Source organism: Apis florea, unplaced genomic scaffold, assembly GCF_048593485.1.
Source record: "Apis florea isolate Af1SG1 unplaced genomic scaffold, ASM4859348v1 contig_3068_pilon, whole genome shotgun sequence".
Lineage (NCBI taxonomy): Eukaryota > Metazoa > Arthropoda > Insecta > Hymenoptera > Apidae > Apis > Apis florea.
The window spans coordinates 2,101,755-2,125,907 of NW_028256700.1; the positions used below are offsets into that span (position 1 = coordinate 2,101,755).

Genomic DNA, 24,153 nt, shown 5'->3' on the forward strand with positions numbered 1-24,153 from the left:
TGATTGTATTTATATTTAACAATATAAGATGTCCTTCAATTATAATTGTTAATAAATTGAAATTATATAATAAATTATATATTATATAATAAATTCAAAAAGTAAAAGTCTTTTCTTTATTTTTTTTTTAATAAAAAAAAAAAAAAAAAAAAAGCATTGTTTATATTGCATCGAATTATAGTTTTTAAAGTCTTGTCATATATTATATAGAATAATCAATTTTTATTAAACTTCCTCTGGAAATAGTGATAAATCAAAAATATGTGCTTTATTTTTTTCAATATTTGATGATCTATTTAAATAATTTAAAAAAGATGAAATATAAACAATTAATGTATTATAAAATGTATGGAAAGAAAAAAATTGAATTAAAAGAGCATGAAAAAAATAATTACATTCGAAAAAAGAAGCCAAAAACATATGAAGTGTAATAGAATTAAGTAGGAATGTATAAAAAAGATGATATATGTTTGTATCATGTAAATAATATTAAAATCCTAATATTCTCAAATATTCTTTTACTTTTTGACTTTCAGAATATAAATATATATATATATACTCAATTTGACGAAATAGTAAAGCTCCATTGAAAAATGAGGGAAACACTTGTGGAGCTTTTTTGTTATTTCTTATAGATTATGGTTACACCCTCTGTAACCTTATTTAAGAAAATAATAATTTAAGCATTCATTTTTACATAAACTTTTGGTCTTGAGAAAACTTTTATTCCTTCTTCTAATTTATTCAATTGCTTTTCTATTTCTATTTTTCGTCGCTGCGCCCTAAGTGTATCTACTTTTATAGGCATCATATTTAATTCGGTTACATAATCTTGATAATCTGTAATAATAATAAAATGTTAGTTTGTATGATTTTAAATGATTTTACATTAAAAAGACAAATTTTAAATTACATACTCTTTTTTAACATTTGCAATGTTTCTTTACGTTCACAATCAGGCAATGGAACATGTCCATTTGGACAATTAGGATCTAATTCTTCTATTTTAGCTTTCTGTACCTGAATTTCTTTTCTATTTTTAATATACCTAATAAAAAAAAATTGTCTTGCAATCAAAATTTTTTTATCATTGCATTTAAAACATAGAAAATAAAATTAGAAGTACTATTTACACATTATGAATGATTATTTTAATTATTACTTTAATGCTTGTAATGATATTATTATAATATATTGAAGCATAATATAAAATATATGAAAAATAAATAAATAAATATATAATTTTTTACATATGTATATATTTATTTATTATTATTAATCTGTTTTATTTTTTTTTATTCAAATTAATTAATTAATTATTTTGATGTATTAAATATTAAAGTAATTATTAAAATAATCATTTACAATTGTATATAAATATATCACTGTATCACATACTTTGGAATTACACCCATACGATAATTATTAGGAAGAGTATTATTGGTATTGTTATTCATTTGCATTATTTTATTAGTCATAGAAGTATGTTCTTTGTTTAATTTAATAAAATCTATCTCTTCTTTAGGTGATACAAATTTGGAATTTTTTATACCATTTTTGTTATGTACATTTTTTTCAAGAACTTGGACATCTCCTTGATCTAAAGGTGAATTTTTTATACTCCTTGAAGATACATCAATTTGTTCACTTGTATTATTATTAGTTGATGCTTCATTATAATTTAAATATTTTTTTGAAGGATACCTATGGGACAAATTATTATTATATAACAAATAATTAAATATAAAATATTTTGAAATAAACTACGAGAATATACTACAATGAGTTATAAAGTTTTATTTTATATCTTTTCTTATAAAGTTATAAGTAAATATTTAACATATTATGAAATAGATATTTACTAATGGATTTTGTATTGATATGTAGATCAATATCAATGTTTGATTGTATTTACTTTATTTATATGATATTTATATAATATAATTTATACAAAATATACAAAATAATAAAATAATTTATTATTTTACTTATGATAAAACATTTAAATCATTAATATAAGCTTAATATAATATGAAATTTATTGTATTCCATATTTTTTTAACATTTTGTTCAATATCAACATTTAACATTATTAATTTTTAATTACATTTATTCTTTAAGCATAATTTCTTGTACATTATAAGTTGTAAAATATAAATATTTATATTATATATATTTCATTATAATTTTGCAAATTAATATTTTAATATAATATTATTTTTTTTTTCACTTGTAAATTTTATTTTTAAAATTGGAAATTATATTTTTGATTGGAATTTGATGTAAATTTTATTTTTAAAATTGAAAATTATATTATTTTTGATTGGAAAAATTAAAAATATTTTATATGTTTTATATTAATTATATTATATTTTATTACTTCATACATTATTATAATTTTTATGCAAAAGTGAAAAGATAGATTAAATAATCAAAAAATAATATTGTTTCTAAAATAATGTTTTAAAAATTGTTTTTATAATTCAATTATACATACTTAATTACTCCCTCTGAATATAAATCCTCAATTTCCTTCATATTCAAAGTTTGAATAGCTTGACTTTTAACTTCAACTTGAACTTTCATATTATTATCAATATCTCCGACTGATTTACATGAAAAATTAGGATCCGATGAAATTTTCTCATGTAATTTTTGTATAGTTTTATGTAATTCTTTATGTTCTTTCTTTTTTTCCTTAGTTATTAAATTTTTATTTGATGAATATATTGCCTTTTTTGTAGAAATATTATTTTTATTTAAAGCTGAAGTACTGAGTTTCTTATATAATTCTCGAGACTCTAGTTTATTATTTACACTATTTGAATTCACATTAGTGTCGTCATTTCTTTTTATACGAAAATTTGAATTAATTTTTGATAAAACATTATCATTATTGTTATTGTTACCGTTGCTGTTATTGGTGTTATTATTACCAATAATTTTTTTTTTGTTACATTGTGATTTTTCTTCTATTCTTTTATTAATATGTAAATGTTCTATACGACGAAGATTTTTTACATTTTCATGTATGAAATTTTTTCCTTTTATCGATTCTATATGAAATACAATATGAAATATAATATTAATTACTGAAGAATTTCAAATAAAAATAATAATTATAAGTGAGAAACTATTATAGTCTCTTTTAATAATAAATAGCATGTAAATGACATACTTGAATCAGGAAAAATGCCTTTTAACGTTGTCATCTCAAAGTATTATTTAATATTATTTAATACTGTCTAGAAGTGTGCTTTTTTCTTCTTTTCATTCATCCATAAAATAAATAATATAATATTACAATTGTAATATTTTTAACTGAATAATTTTTAATGCATAATTTCAATTATTTCATTGAGCGTAACTAAATAAACAATGTTGTTTATGAATCGAAATACATATATATTTATATATATAGTATGAACATATTTATATGTATATATATGTATATTCAACTCATTCTACGCATCAAGTTAACGGTAATAAACGAATAAACAAATTATTGGCTGTCAAAATGTCAAATGCAGTATTAGAATCAACTTGCATCTTTACACGTAATATTTCTATAAATATATTGATATGACAACAAACAGCAAATACAATTGTATTTGAAAAACTGAAATGATGAAAGTACTGATATATCTTATATCAGTACTTTATTTTATATTTTTATTTAAATTTATAGTATTTTAAAAAATGTTTAACAATAAATAAATAAATAATAAATAATAATAAAATAAAAAAATTAACTCCTTTTATTAAAAAATAGATATTTTAAAGTATATAATAACATTCTTTTTATTATTATATCTATAACTTATTTAAATATGTGTTTCTTTAATGTGTGTGTGTGTGTATATATATATATATATATATATATCTTTCATTATAACAATTATTTATTCTATATTTAAATAAATAAATAAATAAATAAATACAATATTTTTATTATTTCATGAAACTTACAAATTATAACTTTGCAAATTTTAATTGTTTAATCGATTATAAATGATAATAAAAATGCTTTGCGTTAAGTTTTGATTGTCTTTTGGAACGGCGTCTGTAGCGTGAAAGTGACTTTAGCCGTTTGGAAATGGATAGTTTACCGTATAGACATCAATATACCGTACAAGCTTCAGACAAAGCGTAGGGTAAAAATAATATTTTTTGTGCAAGATCGATCACTCAATTGCCTAGTGAACAAAAAAAAATAACATAAAAGATATTCTATTCAAGAATTGATTAAGTTTAGTCATTTATTGACTGTGGTATTAGTTTATAGTTTTAATCTCAAAAGATAGAGATTTTATACTTGTATAAATTTCTGTTGCCGATACAACTTTGTATTTTTAGTAGAATTTTATTACAGGTAAATCATAAAAACAATTTTTAATATAACGACATTCCAAAAATTATTTTTTACTTTCAAAAAGTTTTTAAATTTTTATATATTATTTTCAAAAAAAGAAATCATACGTCAAATTAACGTCTTTTACTATGCTAGCCAATTACACAGAAAATGTTTTCCCGCCATATTAGTAAAATTTATTTCGGGTATGAAACTTTTAATTAAATACTAATTTTAATTTTAATTTTAATTTTAATTTTTTTTACAAATTATATATAATGTCTTAAGTATATTTATATTATATTTTTTTTAGTTGTTTATTTTTATATATTATCTAATTTTGTGTTTATCTAATTTTAATACAATTGTATTCCATGTTTTGAATATATAAATTATAAAAATTTGAACTAAAATTAAATTAAATTAAATTTTATATCACTTATTTTATATCATATGTTTAATTTTATTACCATTTTGTAATTATATTAATAAAATTTATTTTATTAAATATTAATAATACAAATAATGATATACTGATATTGTACAATATGGTTATATGATAATTTTAATGTTTACAAATAAAGAATGTTATACGTGAAATTATTTTTTTCATACATTGGGAATATTATAATATAATAAATAATTTATATATATTTTTATAGAAAAATATAATAATATTATAAATGTAATCTTAATAAAAAAAAAATAAAAAATTTCAATTATACAATGTGAAAAATGAATAATGTATCATAATATAAATAACAATCATTTCGAAAAATGTTCTATGTTAATTATTAAAATAATTATTATAATAATAATTAATAAACATATGAATAATTTTAATAATTAATTTTATGATTCATATATTATTTTTTTTAATATTGATATATAAATGTTACTTATTAGTTATTTATATATAAATTAATATTTTCATATTTTATAGTTATACAAAAAAATATTACATCAGAATGAGTACAGCAATAGAAAATGGAAGTAATGATAATTCGGCAAAGAAAAAAACTATTGAAGGCATATATCAAAAAAAATCTCAATTAGAACATATTTTATTGCGTCCTGATACTTATATTGGTTCTGTTGAACCAGTAACAGAAACTATGTGGATTTATGACAAAGAAAAAGAATCAATGATACAAAAAGAAATAAAATATGTTCCTGGATTATATAAAATATTTGATGAAATTTTAGTAAACGCAGCAGATAATAAACAAAGAGATCCTAAAATGGATACAATTAAAATTGAAATTAATGCGTAAGAGATCTATATTATTTATGTTATTTAATCATAATATATAAAATATTAAAATTAGCGTTTAATAGTGATTATATAATTAATAAATAATAAACTTAATTTATATATATAGAGAAAACAATATTATATCTGTATGGAACAATGGTAAAGGCATTCCAGTGGTAATTCACAAAGAAGAAAATATGTATGTTCCTACAATGATATTTGGTCATTTGTTAACATCATCTAATTATGATGATGAAGAAGAAAAAGTAACAGGTGGCAGAAATGGCTATGGTGCCAAATTGTGTAATATTTTCAGTCATCGTTTTACTGTGGAAACTGCATCTAAGGAATACAAAAAATGTTTAAAACAAGTAATAGTCTCATAAAAATATATTTAAAGAAGATGTTTGTATTTCTTATATTCCTTATAATAATATATATGTGTAATTTGATTATATCTATAGACATGGAGTAATAACATGGGAAGTGCAAGTGAACCTAGAATTAAAGACTTTTCTGGCGAAGATTTTACAAAAGTTATATTTTCACCAGATTTATCAAAATTTAAAATGCAATCTTTAGATGACGACATAATTGCTCTTATGTCTAGAAGAGCTTATGACATAGCAGCTTCTACAAGAGGTGTTAAAGTTTTTTTGAATGGTACAAAGATTCCTGTCAAAAATTTCAAGGATTATGTTGATTTTTATATTAAGGGTAGAGAAGATGATGTTGGCAATCCTTTAAAAATTGTATATGAAAATTGTGGACCTCGTTGGGAAGTAGCTATTACTTTATCTGATAAGGGTTTCCAACAGATGTCTTTTGTAAACAGTATTGCAACAACAAAGGTAATATATATATAATAAAATAAAAAATAAATTTTGTAAAAAAAAAATTTATAAATAGGGTGGACGGCACGTGGACCATGTTACAGAATTAATAGTAAAACAATTGACAGAAACATTGAAAAAGAAAAATAAAGCTGGAGTAACAATTAAACCATTCCAAATAAAAAATCATTTATGGATTTTTATTAATTGTCTTATTAATAATCCCACATTTGATTCACAAACTAAGGAGAATATGACATTACAAGCTAAAAGTTTTGGATCAAAATGCACACTTAGTGAAAAATTTATTACATCTGTAAATATTGAAATTGTAATTTTATGATATTTTTCTATATGTGTAATAAATTTTAATTTATATATAGGTAACGAAAATTGGAATTGTAGAAGCAGTTTTAACATGGGCAAAATTTAAAGCTGATAGTCAATTACAAAAGTTGGGACCCAAATCAAAACAAAGAAAATTGCAAGGTAAATTATATATATATATGATAAATTAAAATATATAATACAAATAAATTAAATTATTTATCATATTTCAGGTATACCAAAATTAGAGGATGCTAATGATGCTGGAACTAATAAATCATTAGAATGTACACTTATATTAACAGAAGGAGATTCAGCTAAAACTATGGCTGTATCTGGACTTGCGGCAATAGGTAGAGATAAATATGGTATATTTCCTTTAAGAGGTAAATAATATAATGTATATAATATAAATTATAAAAATAATAATATAAATAATTATTCATAAATTAAACTATTTATATTGTTTTTAAATATTTTTAATTTTAGGTAAAATTTTAAATGTAAGAGAGGCAACACATAAACAAATCTTAGAAAATGCAGAAATTAATAATTTAATAAAAATTCTTGGTCTTCAATATAAGAAGAAATACGAAACTCGAGAAGATCTAAAAACATTACGTTATGGAAAAATGATGATAATGACTGATCAAGATCAGGTTAAATTTTTAATAAATTTTTGTATTTATATTTTAATTGTATCAAAAAATAATTATATCATTCCTATTGTATATTTTGATAGGATGGTTCTCATATCAAAGGCTTGTTAATTAATTTTATTCATCACAATTGGCCATCATTATTGAAATTAAATTTCGTAGAAGAATTCATCACGCCTATTGTTAAAGCTACAAAAGGAAATCAAGTATTAAGTTTTTTTTCAATGCCAGAATTCAATAAATGGAAGTCGGAAACGGAAAATTTTCACACTTACAAAATCAAATATTACAAAGGTGTATTTATAATTTTAATTTTTATTTAATTTTATTTATTATCATATTTGATGTATATAAAAATATTTTTTTTCTTATAGGTTTGGGTACTTCCACTGCCAAAGAAGCAAAAGAATATTTTGAAAATATGACTAGACATAGAATTCGATTTAGATATGATGGAGATCAAGATGATCAGAATATCATCATGGCTTTTAGTAAAAAATGTGTTGATCAACGAAAAGATTGGTTAATGAACCATATGGATGAAACAAAAAGAAGAAAAGAAATTGGTCTTGGAGAACGTTATTTATACGAAAAGGATACACGTACTGTATCTTTTTCTGACTTCATTAATGTAGAATTAGTTTTATATAGCAATTATGACAATGTTCGATCTATACCTAATATGATCGATGGTTTTAAACCTGGACAAAGAAAAGTATTGTATACATGTTTAAAACGTAATGATAAGCGCGAGGTAAAAGTTGCACAATTGGCTGGTTCTGTAGCTGAACATTCAGCATATCATCATGGAGAAGTTTCTCTTATGTCAACTATTATTAATCTTGCACAAAATTTCGTAGGAAGTAATAACATAAATTTACTTCAACCAATTGGTCAATTTGGTACAAGACTTGCAGGAGGAAAAGATGCAGCGAGTCCTCGATATATTTTTACCATGCTTAGGTATATATTTATATATATATATATATATATAGATATTCGCACGGAATATTTATTTGTATATGATATAAGAATATTTATTTTTTTATTAATAATAAAGTGGAATATCTTATGAGGAATTGAAAGTATTAACAATATATTATTATAAAAGTTAGTGTAGATAGTATAATATATTATATAAGTAGTTTTTTTGTAAATGAAATAGTAACTTTATATAAACTGAAAACTTCCTAGATTTAACGATAATTTTTTGACCAATGAATTATAAATAATGAAATATTGAAAATGATCTTCTTAGGAGCATAAGTTAAATTATCCCTTAATGTTTTATAATATAATTTATTCATCAGTTACTCCATTTGATTCGCAGAAAAAAAATTATTTTAACAGTTGAAAAAAAAATAATTTTTATTAATTAACATAATCAATTTAGGATTTAGCTTAAACATATATAATATATAATTTTTGATTTTTTATTGATTTTGGTTCTTTCAATTTGATAATCTATTAAAATAAAAGAAAGTTTATTGTATAATATTGTTGAATTTTCTTTAACTTTTATAACAACATTTTTTTTCATATATTCAGTTTTTTTTTCCAAATATTTCAATATTTCTAAATAAAATAGATATCATATACAGAAAAGAATTTTAATATGTATAAGAATAAAAGAATTTTAATATATAATTTATTATCTATTATCTACAGTCCATTAGCAAGATATATATTTCACAAACATGATGATGCTTTATTAAAACACGAATATGATGATAATCAAAAAATCGAACCTGTTTTTTACATACCAACTATACCAATGGTATTAGTGAATGGTGCTGATGGTATTGGTACTGGATGGATGACGAAGATACCAAATTATAATCCTAGAGAAATAATTGAAAATTTATATAGAATGATGGATGGTGCTGATCCAAAACCTATGGTAATATCTGTTTAATATTTATTGTATATGTATTTTATTACATTTTTTTCTATATCTAGGTACCATATTATAAAAACTTTAAAGGTGTCATAGAGAGTTGTGGAGATTTTAGATACATTATTAATGGCGAAATTTCAGTAATAGGACCAGATAAAGTTGAAATTACTGAACTTCCAATCGGCACTTGGACTCAAACATATAAAGAAACAGTATTAGAACCAATGTTACATGGAACTGATAAAACCCCTGCTACTATTACGTAAACATAATTATTATTATTAGTATCATTGGAATTTTTCGCAATTTTAAACAATTAAGATATTTTTTTTTTTTATATTATTGTAGAGATTATAAGGAGTATAATACAGATACAGCAGTTCATTTTATAATAATGTTAAATCGCGATAAGTTATTAGAGTTAGAAAGAGATGGTCTTCACAAAGCATTTAAATTACAAACAACAATGACAGTTACATCTATGGTAAGAAATAATATATATATTATTTAATTAAAACATAAATTTAATAATATATTATAAATAAATTTATTTTTTCTAGTGTGCATTTGATGAGAATCAATGTCTTCAAAAATATGATAGTGTCCTCCAAATTTTAAAAGGTTTTTACAAAGTCAGATTAGAAATGTATCACAAAAGAAAAGAATATTTAGAAGGAATCCTACAAGCAGAAGCGTCTAAACTTTCAAATCAAGCACGATTTATTGTAGAAAAATGTGATGGTACAATAGTAATAGAAAATAAAAAAAGAAAAGATATGATTGCAGAATTAATTAGGCGAGAATATGAATCTGATCCAGTTCTGGCTTGGAAATTATCACAAAACAGAGAAGAAGTTTTAGTAAGTATTACATTTTATTTTAAAGTGCACGTATTTGAAATTTATTATTTAAAATTTAATTGTTATGCTACATTAGGAAGCTCAAGTAAGTGATTAAAAAAAAAGTCGTACAAAAACAATATTTATTATAAATATATTTTTTATTTCAATTTAAATATTTAATATGTTATTTTCTATAATAGGAAGAAGTAGCTGAGAATGTGGATGATGAAACAGTATCATCTACTGTTATTACAAAAGAGAATTTTGATTATCTATTAGGAATGACATTGTGGTCTTTAACAAAAGAAAAAAAAGATGAGCTATTACGTCAAAAAGACGATAAATTAGCAGAATTAAAAAGATTACAAGCTCGAACACCTATTTCTTTATGGAAAGAAGATTTAGATAACTTGTTGAATGAATTAAACAGAGTAAGCAATTTTCTTCTTTTATTCGTAATAATATAATTTTTAGTTTTTTTATACATACAATATTTTTTTTTTTTTTATTATAGTTAGAAGAAAAAGAACGGAAGGAAGAACAAAAATCAAAACAATGTATTAAGAAACCACCATCCAAATATTATACTTCCGATGACATTCGTCGAATAGTACCTATAATTGATACCGAATTAAAAAGAAAAATTGAAAAAGCAGATATTGTATCTAAAGATAAAAAAGAAGGCATAAAAAAACAGAGGGTATTATGATATTATTAAAATTCTTCTTTATTTTTCATTTATGTGAAACTTTTCATAGGAGTATATAACTTAATAAATTTTATGTAAAAAAAAATTAGGTAAAGAAAGAACCAGTGGAAGATAAAGATGAATTTGATGTATTAATTGAAGCTAATGCCAAATCTTTAGATGATAGATTGGGCAATTCTCCAGAAAAGATAGAAAAGAAAGCTGCTGGTAGAAAAAGTATGTATATACATAGTTTAAATATGATAAAAAAAATTTCTACAGTAATATATTATTTTATTATTTTAATTAGGACTAAAACAGACAACATTACCATTTAAATCAAAAGTGAAAAAAGAAAAAGATGATAAAAAAAAAGATAAAGATTCGGATAGTAATGATGATATTGACTTTGGTAGCATTTCTCCTCCTCCAGCTCCTCGTACATCCCGTAGAACAGCAGGTATATTAATTTGTTTTGATACATTTTTTTGGCATTTTTAATTTTTTAATTTTATTTTTAATATTACAGCTAAAAAGAATTACAATTTTAGTAGTGAAGAATCTTCTTCTAGTGATGAAGTTGTTAGTATTTCTTCAGATATTGAGCAGTAAGTATTATATACTTTTACAAATATATCACATTACATAAATATGAATATCATATTCTTATTAAATTTATTTTTAGAAAAACGAAACCTGTTACAATTGTCAATAGTGATTCTGATGATACTTATAAAATACATAAAAAACGTAAGTAAATATTTAAATATATTTAAATATAAATTATATAAAAAATATAAATTATATAATGTAAAATATATATAATATATAAATTTACATTTATTTATTATTAATTGTATGTTGTTATTAATTGTATGAAAAATATCACTATTTATTTTTGTAATTTTTGTATCCATAACAGCTAGTTCGGAAGAACTTTTTGACTCTTTAATTGGTAGCTCTCCAGAAAAACAACCAAAAGCTATTGTAGCATTTAGTGAAGAATCGTCTTCAACAATCTCACCTCAAACAAAAGGTAAAATGTTTAATATTTTTAATAATTATAGTCGTAAAATATTATATTTGATATTATCAATTAATATTAAAATTTAATTGATCATTTTTAATATTTCGTATAATGTTGTTATATAATTTTTTATTTTTGTAATACAATTTTTTGTTTTAGCTCCCGCTAAGAAAAAAACTGAAAATGGAGGAAAAGGAACGAAAAGACAGATTAAGAAAAAAGTTATTTCTTCCGATTCAGACTCAGAAGAAATGTTCTCAAGTAAACAAACTCCTGTAAGTAAAATTTATACATTGCATAAAAATATAAAAAATAAAAGTTATTAATTGAAATATAATAATTATAAGAAAAATACATTTTAATATATTATATATTTTAATATTTTAATATATATAAATTAATAATATCAATTTTTTTTATAAATATTTTTAAATGTTTTAAATCCATTTGTAATTTAATTGTACAAGATTTATTTGACTATATAGGTAAAAAAAAGAAAGAAGAAGTCCGAAGAGTCAGAGGAAGACAATATTGTTAATGTAGTAGAAAGTTCTCCATTACCACCTCGTAAAACTGCCGGTCGTACTCGTAAACCTGTTTCGTATGCTGTTCAATCAGATGATGATGAAGATTCTAATTGATCGATTTTGTATAATATTTTAAAAATATAAACAAATAAATGACACGTGTTTCACGAAATATAAATTCTAAAAACACGGTCTTAAGTTGAATAAGACCTAAATCTGGATAATAACAAATTTTGTGATCACATTTGATATAATAATAATTTTAACTCTTTGCACTCAAAAAACGATTTTTACTTGTCATTCAAATTAATGTATGAAACCGAACAGTGATTTGAATGAAGAAAATTAACAAATATTATAGTGCAATAAATTTATTATTTGACACTTAAATTATAACAATTAATGACCTTTTAAAACTAATATTCTTTAAATTTGTAGAACTATAAATATCTATTCAAATTTATACACTTTTTTTAATTTTTAGAATCATAATACTGTTCATTTTTCTCTTTGTATTTTATTTTTCATTTTCTAATTATTCATGGATTAAAGATCTATGGATTAAAAGATCCATTATTTGATGTAAGAAAGCTAAGCTTCTTTTCACACAGAATCGTAACATATCTCCGACATTTATAAAAAAATTAAAATTATATTGAAATCAGACAGTTATATGTATATATTTTAATTTTAATTTTTTATATATATATATATATATATATATATATATATATATATATATATATATATATGTATATATTAATTTTTATATATTAGTTTTAAAAAAGAAAGAAAAAAATAATTTACTAATTTTTATAATATAAACATGCTTTGAAAGATTAGTTTTTTATAACGAAAAAATGTTTGTGATGCAAATGAGTGCAAAGAGTTAATAAATTTTGCCTTGATCTTTATCAGGGCATTAGTAATTTTATATAATATTGTACATATATGTACTAGAATATATGAATTAGACTATTTTGAAAGAAATCAAATTTTACAATAATAATTAAATAATTTGCATAATATTGCAATATGATAATATTTGAGTTATAGTATATATATATACATATATATATATATATATATATATGTATGTATATATATATATACATATACATATATTTAAATTATATTGAAAATTAAAAATATCTGTTAATTTTTCATGTTAATTTGCTAAAAAAAATTGTAGATATTCATTATTTTGTAAAAAAAAAAAAGAAAAAAAAATTAATCCATTTTTGCATACAACATAATACCAGCTTCTTAAATTTGTTTATATTATTGAAAAAAAAATCAAATGTATAATATCTTATGAAACTTAATAGCAATTAAGAAAATTTTTGTTATTGTATTGAAAAATGCATAAAATGAAAAGTTCACTTCATTTTCATAAAATACTTATTGAATATATTAAACATATTAACTAATGATAATTATTAATAGTATTAATATTGAATGAACAATATAATTGATGTTCTGCGTATGTTTAATAACTACAAAAATTGTATAGATTTTCAAAAATGTGATTGTAACGAAATTTTTGTATTTATAATATAATAGAATATTAATTTAAATATTAAGTCGCGTTATATTAACTTAAACTTGTTTTTATTTATTTTTTTTCTCTAAATAATAGATTAATTTTGTAATAAAATGTATTCTTTACAGACTGACATATCATTAATAAATAATGTACTTATCGTAATATGTGAAAATAATTTTATCAATTATAATTTTAATGATATAATGATGTTCAGCATGTTAAAATTCATATCAATTCAATGTAAATAATATATATATATAATGCTTTATAATCCATTCATTAGAAATATAATAATGTTGTTTAATATAAATCTAAAATAATTGCTAAATGTTAATAATATTAAAAATGTCAATGACATTAAATATATTAATTTATAAAATAATTAATTATAACTCATGCTATATCTCTGCAAAAAATATAATTAATTAAATATCATAAAATTTTTTAGAAAAAAATATTATGAAAGTATGTATGTATAATTTTTATTATAAGAATCATTTAAATTATAGCATTTTAATTTTTGTCACACATTATATATTTTAATATTAAAATTCATTAATTTTTTTTTTTCAAATTAGAATATTATTTTTTTATTTTTTAAGTTTTCAATTTATACAATTATATTGTATAATATCAATAATAATAATTGAAGCAAAAATTATTTTTTACTTATTTTCATTGTTTTGTAAATAAACAATGAATAAAGATTAATATAATATGAAGATGTTTGTAAAAATGTTTGTAATATATTTTATCTTTTATATGTACAATAAAAAATTTATGAATATAAGTTTTATTATTTAAAATTAATTAATTTATTTTATTTTCTTAAATTATTATTATTTTTTTTTTAATTGCATTAGTACTTTTTCATTGGGAATAAAAGATATATATATATATATATATATATATATATATTATTAGTATATGCAAAATATATGTAATTATTCCATTTAAAGAAATATAATGAAAATTTTTGAAATCTTGAAAAATCATTTTCAGAGTATCTAAATATTTACGTTTATTATAAATTATATCATTCAGAACCATTTTTTTTAATAAATTTGTTATCATATTATTCAACGAATTATTCACTAAATGTAAACAAAACGACGGAATCTAGAGAAATCAAGATTAATTTTATAATTTTGAAATGTGAAATAAAAAAATATTTTCTATTTCATTCAGAGCTAAAAAATTATTCATATTCATTTATTCATTATTAATATAAACATAAATAAAATAATAAATATAAATTATTTCAAATCCTTTTTATGAAAACAAGTTATTTATATGGCAAAAGTTGAACATTAATAAATATTAATATTTTATGCATCGATATGAATCGATCTTAATATTAATATTTTTATATCAGATATAATACAGTTTATTCATTTCTAGTAGTTTGATTCGTTACATATACCTAACTTTTTTAGAAATATACTCCATCCGATATAAAAAACATTATATATACGGGAGAAATCCGTATAAATAGAAATATTTTCTAATTATATATTTAATTTCTAATATATACTGAAAGAAAATTAATATAAAAGTTTTAAATAGGAAACTTTATATTAAAACAAATATTATCTATTGGATTGGTTAGAACAATTTGATTCATATTTTTTCACTTTTTTACCCGCATTTTTTCACTTACAATTATTTTTTACACTTTAATTAGATACTACTTGTTAATTAACCTTAGTTTAACTGATGATTCGAATATTAGTTAATTGTTAGTTAATAAAATTTTTGCGGTTGTAAGAAAGTAACATAAATTTATATCTATCTTATAAATGATTACAAATGTCAGTATTGACATAAAGATTTTACTAGACATTAAATTGATTTAGGGTTTTTTTAATATAAATATATTTTTAAAGAAGAAGAGAAAATTATACCAGAACAAAATCTTAAAAAACATTAAAATTTATTAAAATATGAAACTAATTCCATTCTTCCATAATACAATGATTTGGTGAAAACATATGTATATGTCAATGGATGATATTTCATAATTCTTGACTAATCAAACTTTTTCATAATATTAAATTGCATTACGTATAAATTTTATTTATGTTGAACATTTTACTTCTGTGAAAAAAATGTTTAAGATTCGTTAATCTATGAAATTGATTATCATTATGTAAGAATTACAACTTTTCTCATAATATACCAAAATTAGATTTAAATAATTTATTAAGATTTTAATAAATTAATTAATATTAGATACCGCAATAATTATATAAATAGATATATTTTAATAATTATATTAATAATACTGATTATCAATCAATTATTGTCTTCTTTAAGTATTTCTTAATCTTTTTCTATGATATAATTTTAAAATAAATGAGAGTATTGGTATCCATTTTTATAACATTGTCATGTTAATCTCATCATTAATTAATTATCGATTCAATAAAGTGACAAAACAAGCGCTGTTTTTAATCGGCATAATTGTTAATTAAAAATTTAACCAATAAAAATTGTTAAATAAACATGAAGAAATTGAATATCAATTTGCCAGATTTTTACTAATTGATTTTTTTTTATAATATTATACTAAAAATAAAATTTTTTATTTAAAAATAAAATTAAAAAAAAAAAGAAAAAATAATAAAATAAAAAACATCAATATATAGTGAAAAAAAAAGTATCATATATGACTTCTTAAAATATTGTCTTGTAGAAATATGTTAAATGTTGTTTTAAAAATAAATAAGTTAATTTATATATTAATAATTATTCAAATTGAGGAAGATTTTTTTCCTATATTTTAAATTTTTATATTAATCTGAATATTTCATTATTTATAAGAGATACGTAGAAATCAATTTTTACATATATACTTACATATATATATATTATATTTATATTCTATATATATATATATATATATAGAGAGAGAGAGAGAGAGAGAGAGAATAAATATTTTAATTTGAGTTTTAAAATTCAATTTTAAAAATTTGATATTTTTAAATATTTCCTCAGAAAAATTATTAAAAATAATTCAATATTTTTGTTTATCAAGGTATTTTTATATTATAAAAAAATATTTTTGTTTGCATAATATACATATTATATACGTATATAAAAACAATATATATACTGATATAAAAATAAAGATTTTTATTACTTTTCTCTCTCAAATTCAAAAAAAAAAAATTTTTGGAGAAATTAAATATTTTTGCAAAATTTTAAAAATCGGATAAATAATTTTTGAGTATTTTGAATACAAGACCCGAAAAATATGGTTTCGAGATAAATATATTAGAAGCGAATACTCAGAATGTAACGATATAGTGTGTTGTATTTTACAAACATTTATAGCTTTCTTAATTTTTTAAATTTTATAACAAATTTTCCAGAACATTATTCTATATACTTAAATCTATTAATTAATAAAAAGGAAAATGTTTATTTGATTCCTTAAAATTCATTAAATCCTTTTAAAACTTTTTCTTCTATAAAATGTAAGAACAGAATGATTAAAATTTTTTTATATATTTGGACCATCCAATATGAAAATTTATATACTTTTTTAAATTTATAAAATTTACTCGATAACGTAACGTTATAATCTTTTATTATAAATGAAATTAAATATAAATGAAAAATGATATTTTGTTACTTATATACGAATATTCTAATCAAATTCAGTGAAAATCTTTTATAATTATTGACTTTATATTATTTTTCTATTCAAATATTTACCCGATAAAAGAAAAATTTTGTGCATACATATATATTATAGGAGAAATATACACTGTTATATATGTGATTCATATTTAATTAGTAAGTTTACTAACTTTAAATTTTTTTTTACACAAATACGTAAATTTATTGCTATAACGTTTCATACACCATCCTCGACGCAATTCCTGTTGTTTGTAAGGAAGATCGTGACTATGTTGACACGCAAGGACGATAAAAAAAAATTTCTTGTTTATTAAAGAGAATTATTTTTTTCTTCTTTTAAAATGCATAATAATACTCCAAACTCTAATATGCATAATTATAAAAGCATATAGAGTTGAAAATATTATTATGTAATACTTTTATCTTCTGAAGTAGACCCGTAGTTTACCCATAGTTTAAACAATATATCTGATCAGACAATATTCGAATATTTGTGCAATGAATTTTCTATGAAAAGAATCTTATTCCTTGAATAAAAATTTGTTTTCGATACATGCATTTAATAGTTTTTATTTTTATTAATTAACGATGCATTTTTAAGGAGTTTTCACTATATACAAATGCAAAATTGCTTCTAACGCAAAACATATAAACACTGCTTGGTGTAGATTCGTTTCTTTTTTTATCGTTACAAATAATCCCAAATAATATTTCATAGAATAAATGCTCGTTAAATGATTTTTTGTCATTCTCATTAAATGATTTAATATTTTGTAGCAAATGATATTCTTTCTTTTTTTAAAGTGTTTCTCGTAAATTTTACTGGCCAAAGTATGCTACATTTTGCCCAAGAATAGTATGCACTAATTGTCATGTTAAACTACAATAAATATAAGAGAACATTATATAAATCTAATGGCGATTATTTTGACTATTATGTTCAAGCAAAATTTCTAAACTAGAGAATTTTTGCTCGATTACAATTAATTTTTCAAGTACATGAAAATGATGATTATAAATATATCTAAAATTGAAATTTTTCAATTTTGACAATTATGCATACATGTCCTCAGAAAAAAAATTAAATAAATTTATTCATTTTCTGACTAGTTTGTTTTCTTCCAACTTATATTAAAAAAGCACTTCCTTCTAGAGGAATTTCAAAAGTATGTGCTTTTTTTATTTAATTATAAATTTGAAAAATCGCAAAAGAAATAGGATAGGGAAGCAGGAACGGTTGGCTTTTAGAATAGAAGCGATGGATCTAGTAGTAGACTCTGTTCAGACTTGTAATGTATTCTCCTCTGACCATTCTTTGCCAATCACGTTGGTATTGAATTATCAATACCGTGCCCACATTGTACCAACAACTTACAACATTTTAACAACTTTCTAGTACTCCCAAAGCTGCAGGTTGTCGACAGACGCGACTATAATACAAAGCAAGGGCACTTGATAAAATAACTTAATCTTCTATTTCATAATTATCTATATATATATAACGTACATATATAAAACAAATTATGAATAAAGAAATAGCAACCAGGGTCGGTACAGTATCATGAATCTTACTTTAAAAATTTTTTAATGCCTGATTATACGAATTGTTATATATCACGAAAATGTAAGATCATAATTATCGCGCCGAAGTCCACTCTTGAAAAAATGAATCACTCTATTAGAAAATTATGGATTAAAAATGTACATGTGCATGGAGCATATAAACTGTGGACTACGATTCTATATGTTTTTTTATTTGGGAGCATCGCGATTCTTTTACTTTCTTTGCATTCGAACCTTAGACCAATCAATCCGGTGTAGATAAAGCCCACTCATTTCAGAATAGGAACAACCAACCAAATCTCCTCGTGTGTGTATGTTAATCATTATTAGTCATGATATAAGTAATAATGTTAATATTTGAATAAAGTAACATGATGTACAGTCAAATATTCATGGAATACTTGGCTGCACGGAGGTCATGCGAGGATCCACCACAGTTGTCTTTCCACTGTCAATGCTGTTCTGTTCTTTACACCATATATATATATTATATCGGATTTATTAGTATATATATATATATAGTATAAATATATACACGCACACTAGTTTTAACAATCTTTCTTCACACTCATTCATGCATACGTAACTTCAGAAGAGAGGAACGTCTCCGTAAAAGCAAAGTCTCTTTACGCTGCTTTGACGCGCTTTGCTTCGGACATTTTATCTTCCGTTGCTCTCTTTATTCACCGAGTAATTTTCACTTGCAATGATTTTCGTCGCTGTACTTCTTTGTTTCCTTTTCTTCTTAATTTGAACTTCACTTTAATTCACAATGACTTATCACAAGTTTATCTGTTTCTCTCATTTCTTTTTAAACACTATTATCAAGTCAACCCACTGTTTGATACAAGGAACGATAATACAATTGAATATTTACGAACACAACATTTTTGTCATGCTGAATAATGTAGCTTGTATTGTAGAAAGACGCAAGCTTCTGGACTTGCGACGACCAGTCTCGCATCTCTCTTGCAATGTCCTATGTAATCGGCCTGTAAGTATAGTTGTAAAGGTGTGGTGGAAGTGGTAGTGATGACGGTAGTGGTAGTGGAGTGGTAGTGGTAGTGGTAATCGTGGCATTGGTGACGGTGATATTATCCGGTTTTTAATATTTACAATTCGTTATAGCAATTGCTATGTTCCTAAGATGAGATGATGTGCAATTCAATGTTCAAGATTTGGCATGTATTAGCATTGAAGATTTTGTCTTTAGTTCTTTTCCACTACGAACTGCTTGATGCGTTCATACCACTAAACATGCCAATACTAAATGAAGTTTGTTGCTGCTGTTGAATTTGTTGTTGCTGCTGTTGTTGTTGTTGATTATTCGCTTGACGGCCATGTTTTGGCACTGGAGGTTGTAGATATTCATGTCTAGCTAATGTCAACACATCTATACGCTCTTCTTTCCTATATGCTAGGCAACTTCTTATGAAACTCTGCAAAAATAAAATATTTATAAATACATGTGGAATTTGGTTTTCATATCGTTAGTTAATTGAATTTTTTTTATTCAAATCAATTGAATTAATTATTAAATTAATACCTTCGCTTCGTTGCTAACAGTTGGTTTATTTGCAAATTGAACTTCAGTAGCTTTCAATATTGTATTTTCTTCTAAAATTGTTGCTTGAGATTGATTATGCCCAAAAGGCTGAAAATAATTTTTATAATGTAAATCGTCAATGAAATCAATTTTATACAAAAATTAAAAATATTAAAAAAAAATTACTTTAATAACCAATTATACCTTTTTGCCATATAGACATTGATAAAATATAACTCCTACACTCCAAACATCAACTTTTGATGATATTTTTGGAGGATTTTTACCAATAACAAAACACTCTGGTGGAAGATACCTAAATTATATAAAATATAATTAATAATATGAAAACATTATATAACATGAAAAAAACTTAGGATTTTTTCAATATTAAAATATTATTTGCGAATTAATTATTTTTAAAATAAAGAATATACATACCAATAGGTACCAGCTCCTTGAGATGTTAAATCCATTCCATGATCTGGATTATAATTTTCTTCATCCATTACTTTACTTAATCCGAAGTCTGTAATCTTTATTTCTCCACAAACATTACCTTCAGTTAATAATATATTACCTACAATAATTACATTAATGATATAGAATTATGTTTTTACTTTATAGTATAATAAAAATAATATAATTTGTATACAACAGAAGTTTACCTGGTTTTAAATCATAATGTATGACTGGAGGTTTTATTTCATTGAGGTACTTTAATGCAGATACAACTTGCATAACGATAGATCTTGCTTCTCTTTCAGGTATAGTCTTATGCTGAAAATATTTAATAAAATGTGTTACACATATTAAATACTATATAAAACAATATTTTAACATATATACCTGTTTAAGGTAAAAATCTAAATCATGGCCATCACAATATTCCAAGACAGTACAAAAAGAATTGGCGTCGATTTCAAACACATCATACAATTTCACAACACGAGGATGATCAAGAGCTTTATGTATATTATATTCTCGTAACGCATGCCTGCATAAAAAAGATATATATATATATATATATATTTATATATATATGTATATAAAATAATATAAAAATATATTTTTGTATTAAAATAATGTCACAATATAATATATAATTAACATAAATTATATATTATATAATAGGACATATATATTTTTTATTGCGAAATTGTAATTATTATTTTTTTCTTTATTAATTTAATATTTTCCAAAAAATTTAATTAATAAATAAAAATACTTACTTAATATAATTAGCTTTTTTATCTTCTTTCCAGTCTTTATTCAGTTGATGCACTTTACAAGCGACATATCGTTGCTCTTTTAAGTCAAATGCCTATAAAAAAGCAATTTAAGAAAATTATTTGATTAATTTTTTATCATACAGTATTTTAAAATTAAAGAATTTCTTTTCATACCTTATGCACTTCACTGAAGCCACCTTTTCCCAACAACATTAGTAAAAGGTAACGATCACTCAATACAGGATGAGAATTGAATCTCGATTGGTCCTCGTTGTGAATACGTTTTAGTTCTCTAATATGCAAATTTCGTTCTCTTTCGAGTTTTTCCATTTCTAGTTGAAGATCGGCGTCTTCTTTTTTCAAAGCACTTTGTCTTAACTAAAAATCGGATATATATAGATGTTACATTCATGGGATATCATTGGACAGTCAATTTTAGAAGTCAGAAGTTGATATACAAAAATTCGAGATTTTGAGATTTCTGTATTAAAATATAAGTATTTGAAGTTCGCATTAAATATAATGAGACAGAAATAGAGAGATCTCTCTTTACTTCCTTTACATTATCATCACATTCTGTTCTCATATTGTTTCATCTAATAAAAACTTCAACTACTTATGGTTTAATAATTAAATCTTAATCGATATTTTTCTATATCAACTTTTGAAGTTTTGTATTGACTTATAGAATATCTTACGAATATATTAACATTCTACACACACACACACACGCGCGCGCGCTCGCACATATATTTATCAAAATAATGTTTAAAAAAATTTCTGAACTATTAATATAAACTATTGAAAGATTATTAAAACAATAATTTAGAAAATTCAATACCTTGAGTATTTCATCAGCTTCATAATACTCTTGCCACGTATAAGATCCAGGTACTGCATCTGGTTTTAAAAATGTAGCTTCTGTACCATTATGCAAAGAAGGTTGAGGCTGACTACGTTTTCTACCAGTTTCACTGTTTGATGGCCTTTTTTTGAGTAATAACTTTTTTTGTTTATCAATTTCTTCTCGTTCAGTTGCAATTTCTTCTTGCCGTCGTGCTAATTCTTGAAACGCATAACCATCTGTCCAATTTTCTTGAAATGTTGCACCCACCCTTTGAGTTACAAATTGACCCAACCTCAGTCTATTTTGCATACATTTTTGCCTAGCCTCCTTTTTTTCTATATTTGATTTTTCTTTTAATAGCTTCTTTACAACGTCTATACACTTATTTATATGGGATTTGTGCTGTTCAATTACTTTTTGTTGATTAGCCATTTGATGCCTCAGTTCATCAGTTGTCTAAAAAAGAAAATGTAAATAATTATATATTTATACCTAGTAATTATATAAAATGTAAATAATTATATACTTATACTTAATAATTATATAAAAAGGATTAAATTTCATTACACAATAATATCATATTAACAATATTATTAATATTAATAATATTATTAATATGATAATATATTTAATGTATTAAATAATAATAATAATTAAAATAAATTTTTTTATTTCTAAAATATTTTCTTTTTTAGAAAAAAAAAAAAAAAAAAAAAGAAGAAGAAGAAACTAAATATTCTCTTTTTTATAATTTTGTCACTAATATGTAATTATACACATAAAATATATATATAGAATTTGTTTTATAAATCAACATACTTACTCTATTTAATTCATCAATTTTATTGTTACGTAATTCTAAGTCTGAAGTGGCCTGAGTTTCAAATTCTTGTATCCTCTGGCAAGTAAGTTCTGTCTGAAATATAAATAATACATTTTATGATAAATAAAAATAAATTACTGTAACATCTGATGCATTTGTCAACATAGTTCATAAATACCAGATACCTTGTTGCACCCAAATGGACGTAACATGCAGATTAAGTTTTGTGCAACATTTTGATAAATTCATCTAGAAGATCAGCTTACATCCTTGATAGATGTTTTTGATAAAATTAGTTCTACATTTTATATAATTTAATGTGCTAGCCCTTTTGCTATTAAAAGTAAAACTGCAGAGCAAAACCCAAACATATAGATAGAACAGAACTACCATACAGGCAGCAAGGAAAACACCAAAAATGTATGCATGTATGCATGTACGATGAAAAATTGTAGGACACTGTATACTCCATACACATTTTGTTTCTTCTCTATAATACTTCATACTTGTATATTGAAAAATAAATTTTTTCAAATCGAAATAAT

General features: G+C 22.1%; 3 protein-coding genes and 1 long non-coding RNA gene across 29 annotated transcripts in view; 2 read left to right on the top strand and 2 right to left on the bottom strand.

The window, feature by feature from the left end:
- Positions 1-501: 501 nt before the first annotated feature.
- On the bottom strand, positions 502-4,078 carry LOC100867409 (uncharacterized). Of its 2 annotated transcripts, XM_086908295.1 has the most exons (6): positions 3,970-4,078; positions 3,179-3,266; positions 2,498-3,056; positions 1,399-1,704; positions 918-1,048; positions 502-840 (listed from the first exon to the last, which is right to left on the bottom strand). In XM_086908295.1, exons 2-6 carry the CDS (start codon positions 3,210-3,212, stop codon positions 680-682), a joined length of 1,191 nt encoding a protein of 396 aa, XP_086764421.1. In that variant the 5' UTR covers positions 3,213-3,266; positions 3,970-4,078; the 3' UTR covers positions 502-679. The 2 variants fall into 2 exon arrangements, with proteins under 2 accessions (XP_086764421.1, XP_003694735.3); XM_003694687.4 differs by lacking the exon at positions 3,970-4,078 and having other exon boundaries at positions 3,179-3,851.
- Positions 1,474-2,171, top strand: LOC147657628 (uncharacterized). The gene is made up of 2 exons (XR_015292144.1): positions 1,474-1,606; positions 1,700-2,171. It is a non-coding gene; the product is annotated as an uncharacterized LOC147657628 (long non-coding RNA).
- Positions 4,079-4,096: 18 nt separating the features above from the next.
- Top2 (DNA topoisomerase 2) lies at positions 4,097-12,593 on the top strand. Of its 2 annotated transcripts, none has more exons than XM_086908290.1 (23): positions 4,097-4,372; positions 5,295-5,621; positions 5,734-5,977; positions 6,071-6,457; positions 6,516-6,755; positions 6,823-6,928; positions 7,000-7,152; positions 7,256-7,425; positions 7,509-7,719; positions 7,800-8,388; positions 9,094-9,325; positions 9,385-9,584; positions 9,671-9,806; positions 9,883-10,182; positions 10,365-10,595; positions 10,679-10,864; positions 10,963-11,089; positions 11,163-11,312; positions 11,382-11,460; positions 11,538-11,602; positions 11,775-11,888; positions 12,039-12,154; positions 12,365-12,593. In XM_086908290.1, the coding sequence occupies exons 2-23, from the start codon at positions 5,320-5,322 to the stop codon at positions 12,518-12,520; spliced, it is 4,494 nt and encodes a 1,497-aa protein (XP_086764416.1). In that variant the 5' UTR covers positions 4,097-4,372; positions 5,295-5,319; the 3' UTR covers positions 12,521-12,593. The 2 variants fall into 2 exon arrangements, with proteins under 2 accessions (XP_086764416.1, XP_086764415.1); XM_086908289.1 differs by lacking the exon at positions 4,097-4,372 and adding an exon at positions 4,418-4,557.
- A 5,137-nt stretch (positions 12,594-17,730) lies between these two features.
- Positions 17,731-24,153, bottom strand: part of Tlk (Tousled-like kinase) — a 30,873-nt gene continuing 24,450 nt past the window's right edge. For 23 of the 24 annotated variants that reach the window (XM_086908318.1, XM_086908312.1, XM_086908313.1 and 20 more), the window contains 10 exons: positions 23,609-23,701; positions 22,780-23,241; positions 22,113-22,316; positions 21,939-22,030; positions 21,556-21,703; positions 21,375-21,486; positions 21,148-21,286; positions 20,911-21,022; positions 20,707-20,814; positions 17,731-20,599 (listed from right to left, as the gene is read on the bottom strand). In XM_086908318.1, the coding sequence (XP_086764444.1) occupies positions 20,384-20,599; positions 20,707-20,814; positions 20,911-21,022; positions 21,148-21,286; positions 21,375-21,486; positions 21,556-21,703; positions 21,939-22,030; positions 22,113-22,316; positions 22,780-23,241; positions 23,609-23,701 (1,686 nt within the window). In that variant the 3' untranslated portion in view covers positions 17,731-20,383. Of the gene's footprint in view, positions 20,600-20,706; positions 20,815-20,892; positions 21,023-21,147; positions 21,287-21,374; positions 21,487-21,555; positions 21,704-21,938; positions 22,031-22,112; positions 22,317-22,779; positions 23,242-23,608; positions 23,702-24,153 lie in introns of all 24 variants that reach the window. The other variant, XR_015292147.1, reaches the window with a different exon arrangement.